General features: G+C 36.2%; 1 protein-coding gene across 4 annotated transcripts in view; it reads left to right on the top strand.

The window, feature by feature from the left end:
* Window positions 1–16141, top strand: part of TTC37 (tetratricopeptide repeat domain 37) — a 122014-nt gene that overhangs the window by 17882 nt on the left and 87991 nt on the right. For all 4 annotated transcript variants that reach the window (XM_036767420.1, XM_036767412.1, XM_036767403.1 and 1 more), the window contains 6 exons: window positions 98–188; window positions 5049–5192; window positions 6245–6336; window positions 6834–6909; window positions 9882–10022; window positions 16037–16135. In XM_036767420.1, coding sequence (XP_036623315.1) covers window positions 99–188; window positions 5049–5192; window positions 6245–6336; window positions 6834–6909; window positions 9882–10022; window positions 16037–16135 — 642 coding nt within the window. In that variant the 5' untranslated portion in view covers window position 98. The remainder of the gene's footprint in view (window positions 1–97; window positions 189–5048; window positions 5193–6244; window positions 6337–6833; window positions 6910–9881; window positions 10023–16036; window positions 16136–16141) is intronic.

Here is a 16141-nt window from a genome sequence, read left to right as displayed (position 1 = left end):
TCAAGTGACATGCTGTATTATATAAGTAAAAGTTGCTGGAAATCTATCTTCTGGATAAGTGGGATGTTACTGTAATGTCATTTCTTTTTGTTAATAGGATGTCAAACAAGCAGGTGAAGACAGCATTGAAAAGTGCCAGAGATGCAATAAGAAACAAAGAATATAAGGAAGCTTTAAAACATTGTAAGGTAAATAGACCTCTTCCAATTTTGTTAAAATGAGTTATATTATCAACTCATTTACAGGCACTATCTATGAGTTCGCGTATGAACTGATTAGATATAGCCTAAACACATAATCATTAAGTTGATTAATTTTGATTGGAGATAAATAGTAAAACATATCCTTGCCCAAATCAGAGTTGGCTATTACATTCAATTTCTAATTGATCTGGGTTTTTAAATGGCTCAAATATTGTACTTTTTTTTGGGAAGAGCTGTTCGGCCCATTTGCCAAAAAAAAAAGATAACCCAGTCAGCTAGTGGTTTTCAAGAGCCTCTTGTGGCACTTAAAGGCACCATGCTAAGTACTGGGTGTATAAAAAAAGACAAAAAACAGTCCATACTCTTAAGGAGCTCACGGTCTAATGGAGGAGCTCATAGACTTTGAAGATGTGATCATTTCCTCACTTAATAAGGTACATGTAAGATTTTGTTGCATGCAATAATTTATTCAGTTGAATGAACATATTGCCATGTTATAGCCCCTGCAGTTAGGAATCTAAATTACTTGTATCCAGTAGATACTGAGTGTGACACAGCTTCCTTTTTATAGTCGTAGTAACTGTATGGAACAGTAGATAGACTGTTGTACTTGGAGTCAGGAAGACCAGAGATCTAATCATGCCTGAGATACTTATGAGTTCTCTGACCCCAGACAAGTGACTTAACCTCTGTCCACCTCAGTTTCCTCACCTGTAAAATGAGGACAATAACAGCACCTACCTCCTAGGGTTGTCGTGAGACTCAAATGAGATAACATTTTTGTGATGTCACGCAGCTTCCACCTAGAGCCTTAGCTTTGGGAACCAGGATAAGACATTTTTTTAGTCTAGTGATGAAAGAGCAGGTAATAGGGAAGGAATGCTGGTGCATGGTGGCTCTTGCTTCTTTGGACCCTTGATGGTAATGAAGAATTATGGCGTTGTTTCAGTTACTGAGGGTAGATTGATGAGGTAGGTTCCTAGAAGAGAAGGCCTAAAATTTCTGAGGGTGTGTCCTACTCACAATTGGCTTCTTGAACTATCTTTGTGGGACGGTAGGTGATGGTAGTATGTTTTTAGCTTTGTAGGTTTTTCCAAATATCACAGTTTCTAGAAATCTTCATTTGCCTAGAGAACTTCTGCACTTGTCATATTAGTGATTTTCACCTTAACTCTCCTAACAAGTTAATATGTTACCCACTCATTTGCAGATACTCAGTACCTGAATATGAGGTGACCAGAAATAGAAAATTAGGGCGAGTCAGATACATGAAAATTATATGTTTTAACTCTAATCTGGATGAACATACTCCTGATAACCCCTGTGGTGAAAGTTAAAGCATCTCCACGTGAATAAACCAAATCTTATCAAATAACATCAGAATGAAAATAGCTATATAGCAACAACAAAAAGGATTGAGATCGTCCTTTTGAGTTAATTGTAGTAAGGTTAAATTTACAGTTCTTGGACAAACCAAAATTCATGAAATAGTAAAAGAGAAATCTGTTTGCCCTGTTGCCTGTCTTCTCTGATCATATCGTAGTTGAGACCTTACCTTCTTGCCTAAATTGTTATACTACTTTCTTAACTGGTTTTACCTCTAGTTCATCTTCTCTCAAATCCTTACACTGATACTTCTATACTCATGAATGAATGAAAATGCATTTATTCAGCACTTATTATGTACAAAGTACTGGGGATACAAATAGAGAATGCAGAACAGTCTTTGCTCTCAAGACACTCCCATTCTAACAGGGAGAGACAACACACACATAGGAGCTATTAGTTGCAAGTCCTTAGAGTGCAGTAGCAAAGCAGATGGTGAAACATCTTCTTTAATGCCATTTCCACTAATAAAACCACACTGATTTCGGATGTTGAGCCGTTTGATGGTGCTCAGGACTTTAGTGGCAAGAACTTTTGTTTTCCAGGTCTTCAGGAGCTGTGTGTGGCAGCTGAGGAAGTTGCCAGGTCACATCTCCACAAGGGATATTGCCCAGGATAATGTTTTTTTCTGGTAATAAAAATTCAAATGGCTCCCTCTTGCTTACAGAATAAAGTACATCTTTGTTACTCTGGCATTCAAGGGCTTTCACATTCAGGTTCCATCCTACTTTTTGGCCTTATTGTGTGTTATTCTCCATTATGTATTTTTTGTGTTCCAGTCAGACTGGACTAGTCACCATTGGGAAGCTAGGTGGTACAGTGGATACAGTGGCAGTCCTGGAGTCAGAAAGATTCATCTTCATGAGTTCAAACCTGGCCTTGGACACTCACTACCTGTGTGACCCTGGTCAAGTCACTCAACCCTGTTTGCTTCAGTTTTCTCATTTGTAAAATGAGCTGGAGAAGGAAATTGCAAACCACTGTAGTATCTTTGCCAAGAAAACCCCAAATTGTATCACAAAGAGTTGGATATGGTTGAAATGAAGGAATAGCAACAAAAGTCACCATCACTCATGCTTAGAATAGTCTCTCTCCCATTTTCTGCTTTCAAGGGATACCTTAAGCATCATCTCCATGAAGCATGTTCTGATCTTCTTTCCCTCACTCTTACAGGAAATATCTCCTTATTTTGCTGTTTTTTGTTTCTTTTCCTTTGCATTTATCACATTTTTCTTTTCATTTTAAGTTATCTGTCTGCATATCTTTTCTACAAGATTAATAATAGTTCATAATATTGCTAACATTTATATAGCATATACTATCAGCAAGGCACTTTACAATTATTATGTCATTTGAGCCTCAGAACCACCTTGGGAGGTAGGTGCTTTTTTTCCCCGTATTTTATTATTTAATATTTTAGTTTTCAACATTGATTTCCACAAGATTTTAAGTTACAAATTTTCTCCCCAATTTCTTCCCATTATCCTTCCCCCCCCGGTAGGTGCTGTTTTTAATCTCCATTTTACAAATGATGAAACTGAGGCAAGTTCACACAGCTAGTAAGTGTCTGAGACCATATTAGAACTCAGGTCATCTTGACTCCAGACCTAGTACTCTATCCTCTGCACCACCCAGCTGCTCCAAGATTATAAACTCCTTAATGGGGGTAGGGATTATGTCTTCTCATCTTTCTAACCCTACCACCTAGTTCATTATCTTGCAAAACCAGATATCAGAATTTAATATATAGGTAATTTGAATTTTTCTAGAACATCTCCACTAAAGTCTTCATTGTGTCTTTGTGGTAATTCTTGATTTTAAAGGCTGTGCCAGAAGTACTGGCATGCTAGAATATCGCATCGAGCTAGAAAGTCTAAAAGCATGGGCCTGAGAACAGATTTTGCTTTTTATCCATGAGCCAGTCCAGCTCAGTTTTGCACAGCCTGCAAACAGTCTACTCTTCGGATGATGAAGTTTTTGGCCATTAGAACGTTTGAAGACCATCTACCAAGTTAAAGGGGAATTGCAGTCTGCACTAGTAAAAGGATAAGATGAAACTCAGCTCCTTGAAATACATATGAAATTACATACTCATAGATGCTTTATTAGTTTTACATTAATACATGCCAATAGGTGTTTTATTAATTATTTACTTTAGCATTATACTCCGTACTATTTAGGATATTTATACAGCATCACCAAGTAGCCTGCAATTTAAAATAGTCATGTTTAGCTCAAAAAAAAATCAGACTGGGAAGTATTTAATTTGAAAAGCCTATCCATCTTATGTAGCATTGGGAATGCAGATGAATCTGAAACTATATGAATATCTAATACTGAAAATGATTTCACCATAACACATTTGCTATGATTCTGTCGATCTCCAGGGCACATATTTGTGTAATTTCTTCCATCCTTGGTGTGGGTGTTTTTCAGTAGGTGGTATGATCCTTTCTTGATGGTAATTGATCTTGTTTAGTAGACTAGTGCCAGGGGCAGATTGTTGCTAGAGATGTCTTATAGATGACAAAAATATGAACTGTTGTAACCAGTAAAAATTGTGAAATTGTGGATCATCTCTTCTAGGTAACACATAAGTAGTTCACAGAAACCCAGAATATTAGAGCTAGGAGGGACCTTTGAGAACATCTAATTAACTGTCCTTCATTTTACCAATGCAGAAACTAAGGCCTTAAGGCATTTTGACTACGATCACACAGTTATTAATTGGAGAACTAGCATTTGAATCCCCAGCACACGATTTACTAGGCTAGGGAGGTTTTTTTTCTGCTGTGGATCAGCCTTACTTTTAGTAACTGTCATTTGTAAAGGCAGTGATCCTTGCCTTAAATTCTTCTGTGAGGTAACAGAAAAATAAATCTTCATGGTAATGGTATACACCGCAAAATACTAACACCACTGCACAAATATACCCAATGAAGATTGTATGGACAAGTCTGGGATCATGGTAAATAGAAATAATGGTGGAATAGGTCAAAGGGAACTGTCAGATGAAGAGCTGGATTTTGTGGGTTGGAATGAGATGAGATCTGTAATTAAGTAAATGTGAGGATGAAGATGAAGTTTTAGGTAGTTCACCTTGTTTTAAATTTTCAGAGATTGAATTTTACTAAATCTAGCTTGTGTGGTATTTGGGGAATTTTCCATTCTAAAAAGAAATTGATCAGTTCTCAATGTCTTTATTCGGTTTACTTTCTACGGTGAATTTTCAGTTCCAGGCTAGTTTCCTCACATCAGTCTTGAGGGAATTCAAACCAATTTTAACATTAGTTCAGTTATAGACAAGAAGGCAAATTGAAGGCAGATAAAATTACATGAATGTATTTTAGAACCAAATATATGGTATAAAATACTCTAGGCTCTTAAATCGGTCCATGTATTTTGGGCGTTGGATGGATTTGATGTGATTTAGTGAACTACTTTTATGTCTTGGAGCAGACTGTATTGAAGCAAGAGAAGAACAACTACAATGCCTGGGTTTTTATTGGAGTGGCAGCAGCTGAACTGGAACAGCCTGATCAAGCACAGGGGGCCTACAAGAAAGCAGCTGAACTAGAACCAGACCAGTTATTGGCCTGGCAGGTATGTGGGATGTTGAATGAATGTTTGTGCTGTTTTTTTTTCCAGAGGATTAGCTAGCTTATTACCAATCTCAGGACAGAGGTAACAGGACATTTCAAAGGTATATCCAAACCTCAGAGCTTGGATTTGAAATATTCTGAGTTGAACAGTCTTTTAAATGTCACAATTTGGCATTCAACTTGATTATATTATTGCTAATTAGGTTTACAAACCTGATAAATTTAATTGTAAATTCGCCAAAAGGTTCTTTAGAAATTCCTATTTTTCTTTTTTTAGTATCCTTGTGGGAAATTGAATTAAAAATATTTATTGAAGAAAAATTTGTCAGTCAAATCTTTTAATAATTGAATACATTTTAATTGTGTTTTACATATTGATAGTTTTAATATTGCTTATGATATTCTCCAAATTTAATATTTAAGTGTCTTTCCTGGGTTAGCTCTTTTTTTTTTTTTGCCAGTATAGGCATAAATTATTCACATCCTGTTTTACTATTTTCTGCAAAAGACTATAGAATAAGAGACATGGACCCTGGAGAACTTGAACTTGTTTATTAAAACCACTTGATGAAGAAATTTCACCATAAAACCAAACCTTAGAGAGATTCCCTTCCTACCCTCTTATTGCATATGACGAAATGGAATTTTAAAGGTCCAGTGACTTGCACAAACTCACACAGCTAATAAGTGGCAGAAATGGGATTTTAACTTAGGGGTCTTCTGATTCCAGAACTTGTGTTCTTTTCATTATACCATACTGCTTTTCTAAGTAAAGGTATTTTTATATCAATACTCTTAGAACAGCTAATTGCTTTTATAATCTGATGGCTATTGAACAGTGAGGCAAAAAATTGTTGTTTTTGCTTGCTTATGTGATAGAACGCAATATCATATAGGCCATGCTATTTTGGGATTTGGGGATTGTGTTTTAATTTTTATCATAGAAATGTTGCAAATGATCCATCTTTAATCAGTGAGGTACATATTTAAGGAAATTTCATGTGTTGAATATTGTATATTTTTGGAAAATTGACTGACTGCTCATTCATTTAGGGGTTAGCAAGTTTATATGAGAAATCTAACTATGCAGATGCCAAAGATGACTTGATCACTGTCTACCAAAAGCTTTTGGATCTCTATGAAAGGTAATGAACATATGGTAAAAGACTATTTACTTGGTAAGCTCAAATTAGAATAAGCTGTTGATTTAAAACTTTATTTAAATGACAGACATTGAGAGTCGGACGTTTTTCTTTTAAAGGAATGCCATAGAAGTGGGTACCATCTCTGCTAGTACAGATCGCAACCTCTTCAATGCTTTCTCATCCTGTTTGAATTTCTTTGCCTATGTCTTTCTATAAATCTTCCCAAGATATTATAACCTTATAAAATATGAACATAAATTTATAAATACTAACATAAAATTATACAATATTAATTCACAACATTAAAAACAAAGCCCTAAATTGTGATACTTTGTTTTAGAGACGGTTATTTAGGATCACTTCTGTATGAAAATTTTATTTATAATATGAGATTTTAGCTCTTGTTTAAAGTAACATCCATTAATTAACAGTAAGTGTTGTTGAAAATTTTGGAGATTGTTTTTTCAGCTACTTTAAGATATTTCTGTTTTTTCAAGTGCTGACAAGCAGAAGTGGTGTGATGTCTGTAAGAAGCTTGTGGATCTTTATCACCAAGAAAAGAAATACCTGGAGGTTGGTTAATAATTTTCTGGGGGTGCTAGATTTGGTTTGCTATAAAACTATTATTAAAGTTATTTAACTTTTAATTTAAATTTAAAAAGTCTTACTGTAGTATAATGAAACTGAATTTCCGGTTTTTGAAGCTTTCAGGGCTTCTGCTATGAACCATTGAGAAGAAAAGGGAGTAATTGTACCTCTAGTTTCTAACATAAGGGTAGTATGATTTGAATCCTTTAAAAAAAAAGTCTACTCCGATGTATCATTGAAGGCTTTACCAGACTAGCAGTGCATGCTCTGGCAGGTTCCACAGTGCTGAAAAGGCTTCGAGGAACATGACAAAAGTGAAATTGATTATATTTTAAAATAATAACAATAATAGTCGCTAAAATTCATATAGAGCTTCCTGTGTTCCAGGAACTGTGCTAAGTGCTTTACAATTATTATTTCATTTGATCATCAGAGCAACCTTGGGAGGTACTATTGTTATCCCCATTTTACAGATAAGGAGACTGAGGCAAACAGAGCTCGAGTAACTTGTCTAGGGTCCCACTGCTATTAAGTGGCTGAGGCCAGATTTGAACTCAGATCCTCCTGACTCCAAGCCCAGCATTCTATCCACTGTGCCACCTAGCTGCCTCTAAAAAACCCTAGGAAATTACTGATTATATATTGATTACTGTTACTAATATAGCATCATCCCTGAATTGGCTGTTTGTATGTAGTCAGGTGACAGACTTGTTTTAATAAAGATCAAAATTAATACAATGCTGGAAGAAACAGACTTGTTATAATAAAGATCAAAATTAATACAAAGCTGGAAAAAAAAAGACTGGCAATGAAAACTACTCTAACCTGACCTATTTGAATAAATTATTAACAGTAAAAAAGTGGGATCGTGACTGAAGAAAGGATACAGAAACTGACTACAACTCTAATGATGTGCACAAGTTTAATTGATGAAACTCATTTTCCATAATAATGAGATCAAAAGAGCCCCAAAAGCACCTTTCTTAGTAAATGCTTAACTTCCTTGCAGATAAAGAGATAAAGCATCCAAGGACAGCACCAGTTTAGAATATAAACCCATTTGTAAAATCTTAAGAGAAAAGTTTGGTGGAAGACTATATATATGCACTGTTGCTTCATAAAAAAGCGAAGTTGTAGAGGGTACAACCAGTTTAATGATATCTTTAATAAAAATGAAACCAAGCAACCCAGTTAAGCAAACACACTCTGAGAGCATTTAAAGATGAAACTGAAAGTATGTCAACAAACAGCAGAAAAGTATCTACAGAGATTAAAAAAAAAAAAAACCACAACCCGTCTCTTTTTCAGCACCAGGGAAAGTCTATGTAGCTTTTACATTTGGACTTTAGCATCACCTTTCCAAATATACTTATAAAGAACATAAGATTATATTAAAGAGAACAAAGATGGGAAAATCAGCTCAATTACGCCAAGCGCACTTGGAGAGTTCTGTAAGAGGGGACAGGGGACGTCGTGTATTTGAGAGGCTCTCTTGACTCTGGCAGCTTCTCAGTCTCCTTTGCTGGATCATCATTTGTATAGTGCTCTCTCTTTGTGGGTGTATCTTAGGGCTCTGTCCAAGGCCCTCTTCACTTTTGACCCTCTCTCTGCTGATCTAATTTGCTTCCATGGGTTCACTTGCTGTGTCTATGCAGACAGCTCTTAGATCTCTATATTCAGATCCACTCTCATCGTGAAATCTAGTCCCATCTCACCAATTGCCTAATAAGTTATCTGGATGTCCTGTAGACATTGCACACTCACCATGTCTAAAAACAACTTACCTTTCCCCTAAATGCTCCCCACATTCTTCTTTATTTCTGTTGATGGCTTCACCATTCTTACTGTGCCCCAGGTACACGGTCTTGGAGTTATCCTCAATTCTTCCCTGGTGCTTTAGTGGAAAGAACAATCAGTGGCTCTGAAGTGAGAGGCCCTGGGTTCAGACCCCATCTCAGATGCTTTCTTGCTTGAGTGAACTTTGGCAGCCCGCTTAATCTCCCTGAACCTCTGTGTCCTCATCTGTAAAATGAGGGGGCCTCTAGATGGCTTCACATTGATTTTCTTCTCTTACAGCTACCACACTAGTTCAGATCTTCATTATCTCTCCTATGTCATTGTAATATTCTCCCATTTGGCCTTTCTACATCCATTTCCCTTCTTTTCCAATCCATTCTTCACACAGCTGCCAGATTGATACACCTAAAGCATGGGTCTGACCGTATGATTTCCCTGGTCAAGAAACTCCAGGTCAAAATATACTGCTCTTTGTATTTTAATAGAGAAAATACAAACTCTTCAGTATTTTAAAGCCTTTCAAAAACTAAATTTAACCTGTATTTCCAGGCTTTCCAGCACAATACTTCCCCTTTATGTATTCCACATTCCAGTGAAACTGGCATGCTTGATGTACTCTTTGTATGCCCATCCATTTCTTAGTTGTCTGTGGTTCTACACAGGCTATCTCCCTATTTCTCTAATGCTCGCTCGTCTGCCTCATGAAATCCCTGCTCTTGTCATGGCTCGGTTCAGGAGCCACTAGGAGGTCTAGTCCAATTGTCTCAGTTACTGATCCTCTTCCCCAGAAGTTGCTTTGTATTTACTTTGTATATGTTTGGTATTTAATTTTCTGTGTACATGTTGATTCCCCCAATAAGCTGTAAGCTCTTTGAAGATAGACTTTTTTTTTTTTGATCTTTGCATTCCCAGCAACAAGCATAGTGTGTGGCACATAGTAGGTTCTTAATAAATCTTTATTGAATGGAATGGATTTGTTTCATCTCATCTCGTTGAAGTTTAGAATATTTGCTGCTTCTAAATATCATTTTTAAGACATATTTAGAATTGATAAAAATAAGAATAACTTGATAAAAATAAAGTTCAGAATATTAATGTGGTCAGTTTATGACCAAGTTCTTCATTTTTTGCAACGCTGTATCATTTCTCTTTTTGGCCAGGTGGCTCAAACATGGCACAGACTGATCAAAACAAGAAAGGAAGGTGGTGCAGAGGATCAAGAGGTCCACCAGCTGTGGCTAAAGTTAACTCAGTTCCTGGCTGAGAGTACTGAAGAAGAAAACGAGGAAATTCAGCAACTGGTAATTCTATTTTACATATATAATGTATATGTATATACATATTTTATATATTTATATAGTTCACAGAATTTCAGAGTTGAAAGGTTCTTTATGTTTGTTCAATCAAGTACTTGTTATTTATCTCAGTAGCCATCTAGTTCAACCTTTATCCTCAGTTAAATACCTTCTGTCACAAACACAATAAATAACCATTTGGCTTTTTAGTGTAAACCTTAATGAGGGGAAGCTCACTCCCTCCTGAGGTAGTCCATTCTACTTTTGAATAGTTCTTCTTTTTTCTGAAATCAGCAGCCTTTCCTCATTTGAAGTCCACTCAATCAAACATTTCTAGCCAATCTGAATTATAGCAGTTGTGATATTTCCAACCCCCAGGCATTCTTTTTCTTGAGGAGTTCAGTACTTGGTTTGCCATCTTCCTTTCTTCCCCAACTCTTGCCTTATGCTGGGAGCCTTCAATATGTACTTAGAGGTTTTCTGAAACTCCACCCTATCTCTCATCTCTATCTCCGCTTTACTCATACAGCTACCACCTTATTGCGTCTTGCCTAGGTTATTGCAGTAGCCTCCAAATTGGGCTCCTGGCTTTAACCCTTTCTTCATGCCACTGTCTTCCTTCCCCACTACTAATGGAATTTTCCGCAAGTGAAGATCTGACCACGTGACTCTCCTACTCAGTCAACTCCAGTGGCTTCCTATTGCTTAGGGTATAAAATAGAAATTCCTTTCCTTAGTTTTTAAAGCTGTTCACACTGTGGCTCTAACCTTTCTCTCAGTTTTCCTTGAACATTCTTCTTCTTCTGTACTCTGACCCATTGACCTTCTCTGTTTTCACCTGTAACATTCTATCTCCATGTCATTGCACTGGCTATCCCCATTACTAGAATGTGTTCTTTAAGACCCTGCTCAGTCACCATCTTTTGCATGAAGCTTTTCCTGATTCCCCCAACTATTAATGTCCTCCTCCCTCTCAAACTACCTTCTACTTAACTACTTTTTATACATTTATATGTTTTAACCTTGTATTTATTCTGTATATTTCTTCATGCATAATTGTTGTTTCCTCAATTTACCTCATTCTTGTACTTGTATTGCCAGGGCCTGCCACATAGTAGGCACATAATAAAAACTTGTTGATTGATTGGCAGTGTGTTATAGCCTGTAATGAGGTTCTTTGGTGTCCTTTGGCTCTGAATTTTAATATTCAGAGAAAGTCTCATGAAGAATTTGTAGAGATGAAAGAAGTAAGCACTTGAACTAGTAGTTGTCATTTTTTTTTGTGGGGGTGGGGAGGCAACAATAAAATAAGAGATGTTTTGCTAAACATTTAGTGTCCTTCACTCATTGAAGAAATGAAAATACGGTAAAAATTAATATTGGAAAGCAGAAAGTGTTTTGTTTAACATTTTACATAGTTTTATAGGATTTTCCATTTAGAATCAAGCAAGTCCCTGACTTGCTTTAGGAACAGAAATTATGAGGCCCTTGCTTCTGGGACAAGGATGGTACTAGCACCCAAGTCCTAGATTTTGAGTCTCTTGTTTGTATGTGAACTTTATCACTAAATCATCAGAATAACCATCAAGAGAAGTAAGAAGCCAAAGCCATTTGAAACATAATTTCAGTGACTTTTCTCAAAATAATACATCCAAAGTTATATCTTATTTGTGCTTAGAATTTAATGTCTTAGGGGCTAAGAAATTTTAATAATTGAAACAACTTATCCTAATGTTTTTCTGTGTCTTTATCTTTTTTTTAACAATGCAAATTTAAATGGAAAGGAATAAGTAAATGCTTTTTATTCTTTATTTCTAGATTATGCTTTCAGAGCTGTGATTGGAGACTGTTTCCATCCATTATTTCTTAGTACTTTAACATTTTTAATGACCTTACTCCATTATAAACCTATTGAAGGGAGTGTAATTGAAAAAGCACTTGATCAGGCATTGGTGGTCCTTAGTTCTAGTCCTGGATCTGCCCTCTGCTAGTGGTATCACTTTTCATAAATCATTTCACCTCTCTCAGCCTCAGTTTCCTTGTCTATGAAATGAGAGGCTTGGATTAGTTGATCCCTAATTCTCTTCAGTTCTGAATCCTATTTAGCTTGATAATCTCTAATCTTTTTCAGTACTAAGATTTTATTACTATTGATTATGTCACTCAGTAATTTTGTTTTACTTTTGAACAATTTGTAGTTGTCTTCTAAATGTTGACTTTTCTATCCTTGATGACTTCAATTCACTTTTTTCTTTGATGGTGAACTTTGGTTTTGAAGGCTATTTCAAAAGGAACTTACATTTAACAGAAAACACAAATAGCTGTGTCAAACAGCTGACCCACAACCCTCCCAAATGTGGCCCAAGCCAGATTAAAATGTAATGGGGAAATATTTAACAATATATAAAAATACAATAAAACATAAATAATATTACATTTTAAAATTAAGTCAATATGTGGCCCACTGGGATCCTTACATATGGATTAGTTGTCTACTTTTTCTATTTAGGTGTGACAGCACTGATTTAGGATAGGACAACATTTCCTAAAGTTAACTGTCAGTTCTCTCTTGGGGCAGGTCATCTACCTTGCTGCTGCTTTTAGAAGGCACTGGAATCATAAACTAGAACACAACTAAACAGAAGCGTAATCTCTACACGTCCCTTCCAATTCTCAGATTCTAAGAGACATGCTCAAAATTGTGTTGCAGGCATATCCAGACTACAGTATGCAATTTTAGATTCCATACTTTAACAAAAATGTAATAGAGCAGGTGAAGTTTCAGAGAGAGACAATGAAAAGAAATATGCACAAGCTGTTGCATTGATGAGAATTTTTCAAAACAATTTTCATTGTGGAAAAACAAAAACCAAGAAATGTTGCATGGTGAGAATTTTTCAAAACAATTTTCATTGTGGAAAAACAAAAACCAAGAAATGGGATACTCATGGACTCTGTTAAATCATGAAGGGTAGTCTGTACGTAGCTTTATTCACTGAATACTGAAATTAAGAGGTACCATTTGAATCTTATAGGAAGCAATTTGAGGTCAAATAAAAAATATTGCATTTGACTAGTTAGCCAAAGTCTCTTGCTTTGATTCTAGAAAGGCAATGGAATGAATTACCCTATGGGGGCATTTAGCTAAAAATAGAAATTATTTCAAGAAAAATTTACATTCAAAGATTAATAGTGTATTCTTTATAGAGGATTATGAGCATTTAGGTCTCCTTGGAGAAGAGTCTCTAACAATTCAGTGTTATCCTTGAATCTTCATTCTCATTCTGCATGTCTAATCAGTTACCATATTTTCTTGTTTCTCTGTACATGATCTCTTTCACATGTGGCCCCCTCTCTCCATTCACATAGCCACCATTCTAGATCAAACCTTTGTTACCTCTTGGTGATGGTAGCGTCCTGATTGCTCACTCTGCTTTAGGTGTCTCCACACTCCAGTCCATTTTCTACATAGGTATAAAAGTGATTTTCTTAATCTCAGATCCGACCATCCCAAACCCCCTTTTCCTTTCCCTCCTTCCCTCCAGTTTAAACTCTGATGGCTCCATGTTTCCTTCAGGATCAAACATAAACTTCTTGTCTCTTACAGGTCTTCACAATTTAAATCTTATTGTTTCTAGACTTCATAAACATTGCTATCCTCCATACATTCTGTGCTTCAGAATGATTGACCTTCTCGCTGTTTGTCATTCCTGATATTCTGTTACTCATCACTGTACCTTTGTATTAGTTTAACCCCCTTGCCTGTAATGCTCTCTTCACCTCTGCCTCATGGAGTCCTTGTTTTGCTTTAATTTTCAGCTCAAGCACCACTTTCTACATTAGACCTTTCTTTGTCTTCCTAGCTGCTGGTGCCCCCTCCTTCTGCCCCAGCTTCCCTTGTATCTGTTTTGCCTATCTTTATTTGTATATGTGCATAATAGAATGTAAACTTCTTGAGAATAGACTGTTTTACTCTTAAGAGCTATACTTGCTCATTGAATTCATGTAAAGTGATAACATGGAGGACAAATGTTCTTTGTAATCAGAGACAGAATATTTGGTTTGGTGAGTCATTTAGCAAAGACATTTTGACATTTCTTAGGTTCTACTTTCTTATCTCTAAGTTCTTATTGAATTTAGTACTTTAGTCAATACCTTAAGTATTCATTATTTCTGTTTACTGTCACTCTTATAGCCTACTTTTGTCTCTCTTGATACATAATCATCAATCAAGTACTTGTGGTTTAAAGCTTCACTTCAACAACAATAAATGAAATCCCTGATCCAGTGAAAGTATCAGCCAGAAAAGCAGCAAGTTTAGTAGAGAGCAGGGCTGATGTTTTGTATTAGTTTGAGGGTGATGTTGCCCATCTCCACTGTAGAGAGCACTTTGATGAAGAATTGAGTTAGGCATACAGAATTGGGAAACTGGAGAACATGCTAACTTCTCCTAAGTCATATTTACCCAGTGTAACTTCATTGTTTTGTCTGAAGCATTTTGAACTGCCAGAATATCAAACAGTGCATTTCTTTTTTTTCACACATTGCATTTCAAAGACATAAAAATGCCTTTTTAGTTGTATATGATATTAAATTTTAGACTGATACTTTAATTATGTAGTACATATAATTAGGAGTTGATTATATTTTTAAAAATAAGAGCTTCGTTTTTGCATTTTTTTTTGGGTTTTGTTTTGGGAGGCAGTCAGACTCACGCAGCTAGTAAGTGTCTGAGGTCACATTTGAACTCAGGTCTTCCTGATTCCAGGGCTTGTGCTCTATCTACTGTGCCACCTAGCTGCCCCTAAGAGCTTTGTACATAAAATCTTCAATAGAATGTATTAATTAGAAAAGGGCAGATGGGTGGTATGGTAGATAGAGTGCTGGGCCTGGAGTCAGGAAGACTCATCTTCCTCAGTTCAAATCTGTCCTTACACACTTACTATCTGGGTGACCCTGGGCAACTCACTTTACCCTGTTTGCTTTAGTTTCCTTATCTGTAAAATGAGCCTGGAGGAGGAAGTAGCAAACTACTTCAGTTTCTTTTCAAAGAAAACCTCAAATGTGGTCATAAAGAGTCAGACATGACTTGAAAAATGACTGAAGAACAATTGAATTAGAAAAAAATTGTTTCAACTATGCTACTAATGTCTCTAGGTTCCTTTGTATTCGTAGTAAAATGAACACATAGTAAAGACAGAGGCCATTGGCTGTTTTCCTCTCTGATTTATTTCATTTCACTTTTCTGTTAGACTACTTAAATTATGACAAGAATACTTATCATTGCTGCTGGTAGAAAGCAAGTGAATTGTTTAGTTTTTTTGGAGGGGCATTAATTAACTTCTCAATCTTTGAGATTTGCATGGGGCATGAAAAAGTAGGTATAGCAGTTGGTGTGAGATATGCAACTTAAACCCAGGGCCCCCTACTCTGCAGCAGGCAGTCTTCTCCACTAGATTACTCTGCCTTTTCAAGACTATTAACTTGCAGAGCAGCTGCCAATCTATAGTAAAAGGAGTTTCCTTAGTGGGAGTTTCCCCACACTCTGAAATATCGGAGATACAGAGACAACAGTAAAACAATCCTCTTTACATTCCAGTGGAGGAGACAACATTTATATAATACAGTGTATGTACAAAATGAACCCAAGGTGGTTTTGGGAGGAATGTCCCAGCAGCTGGAGAGATCAGGAGAAAGGCTCATGTAGCTATGCGGTGCTGAGCTGCATCTTGAAGGAAATTAGGGTCAGGGAGGCAGCAACAAGCAGAAAGTCCCTCCCTGTCATGCACAAAGGCCTGGAGGTGGGAGATTGAACATGGTATGGACTTGCATGCTGTGCTTCTAAAAAATCCATTTCTTTTCATGAAAAGAATCACACATATAATAAATGGGAAGATTTTTGGAAGTAAGAAACAGTGAACTAAGAAACTGTTCTTTAAAATAAAAACCTTATAAAGTCTCCATTTGTTATATTTGTAATTTCAATATTCTGTAATGATGTCTATAATTTGTCTTTTTAGCTTTTCACTGCATTTGAAAATGCTTTGAGTTCTTCAGATAACATTCCTAGTGAAGATCATGAAACACTTTATAGACGCTTCATTCAGTGTTTATCTAAAGTAAGA

The sequence above is a fragment of the Trichosurus vulpecula genome, chromosome 1 (assembly GCF_011100635.1).
Source record: "Trichosurus vulpecula isolate mTriVul1 chromosome 1, mTriVul1.pri, whole genome shotgun sequence".
NCBI classification, from domain to species: Eukaryota; Metazoa; Chordata; class Mammalia; order Diprotodontia; family Phalangeridae; genus Trichosurus; species Trichosurus vulpecula.
The sequence above is the reverse complement of the archived record's forward strand: the minus strand, read 5'-3'. Positions and strand labels throughout refer to the sequence as shown.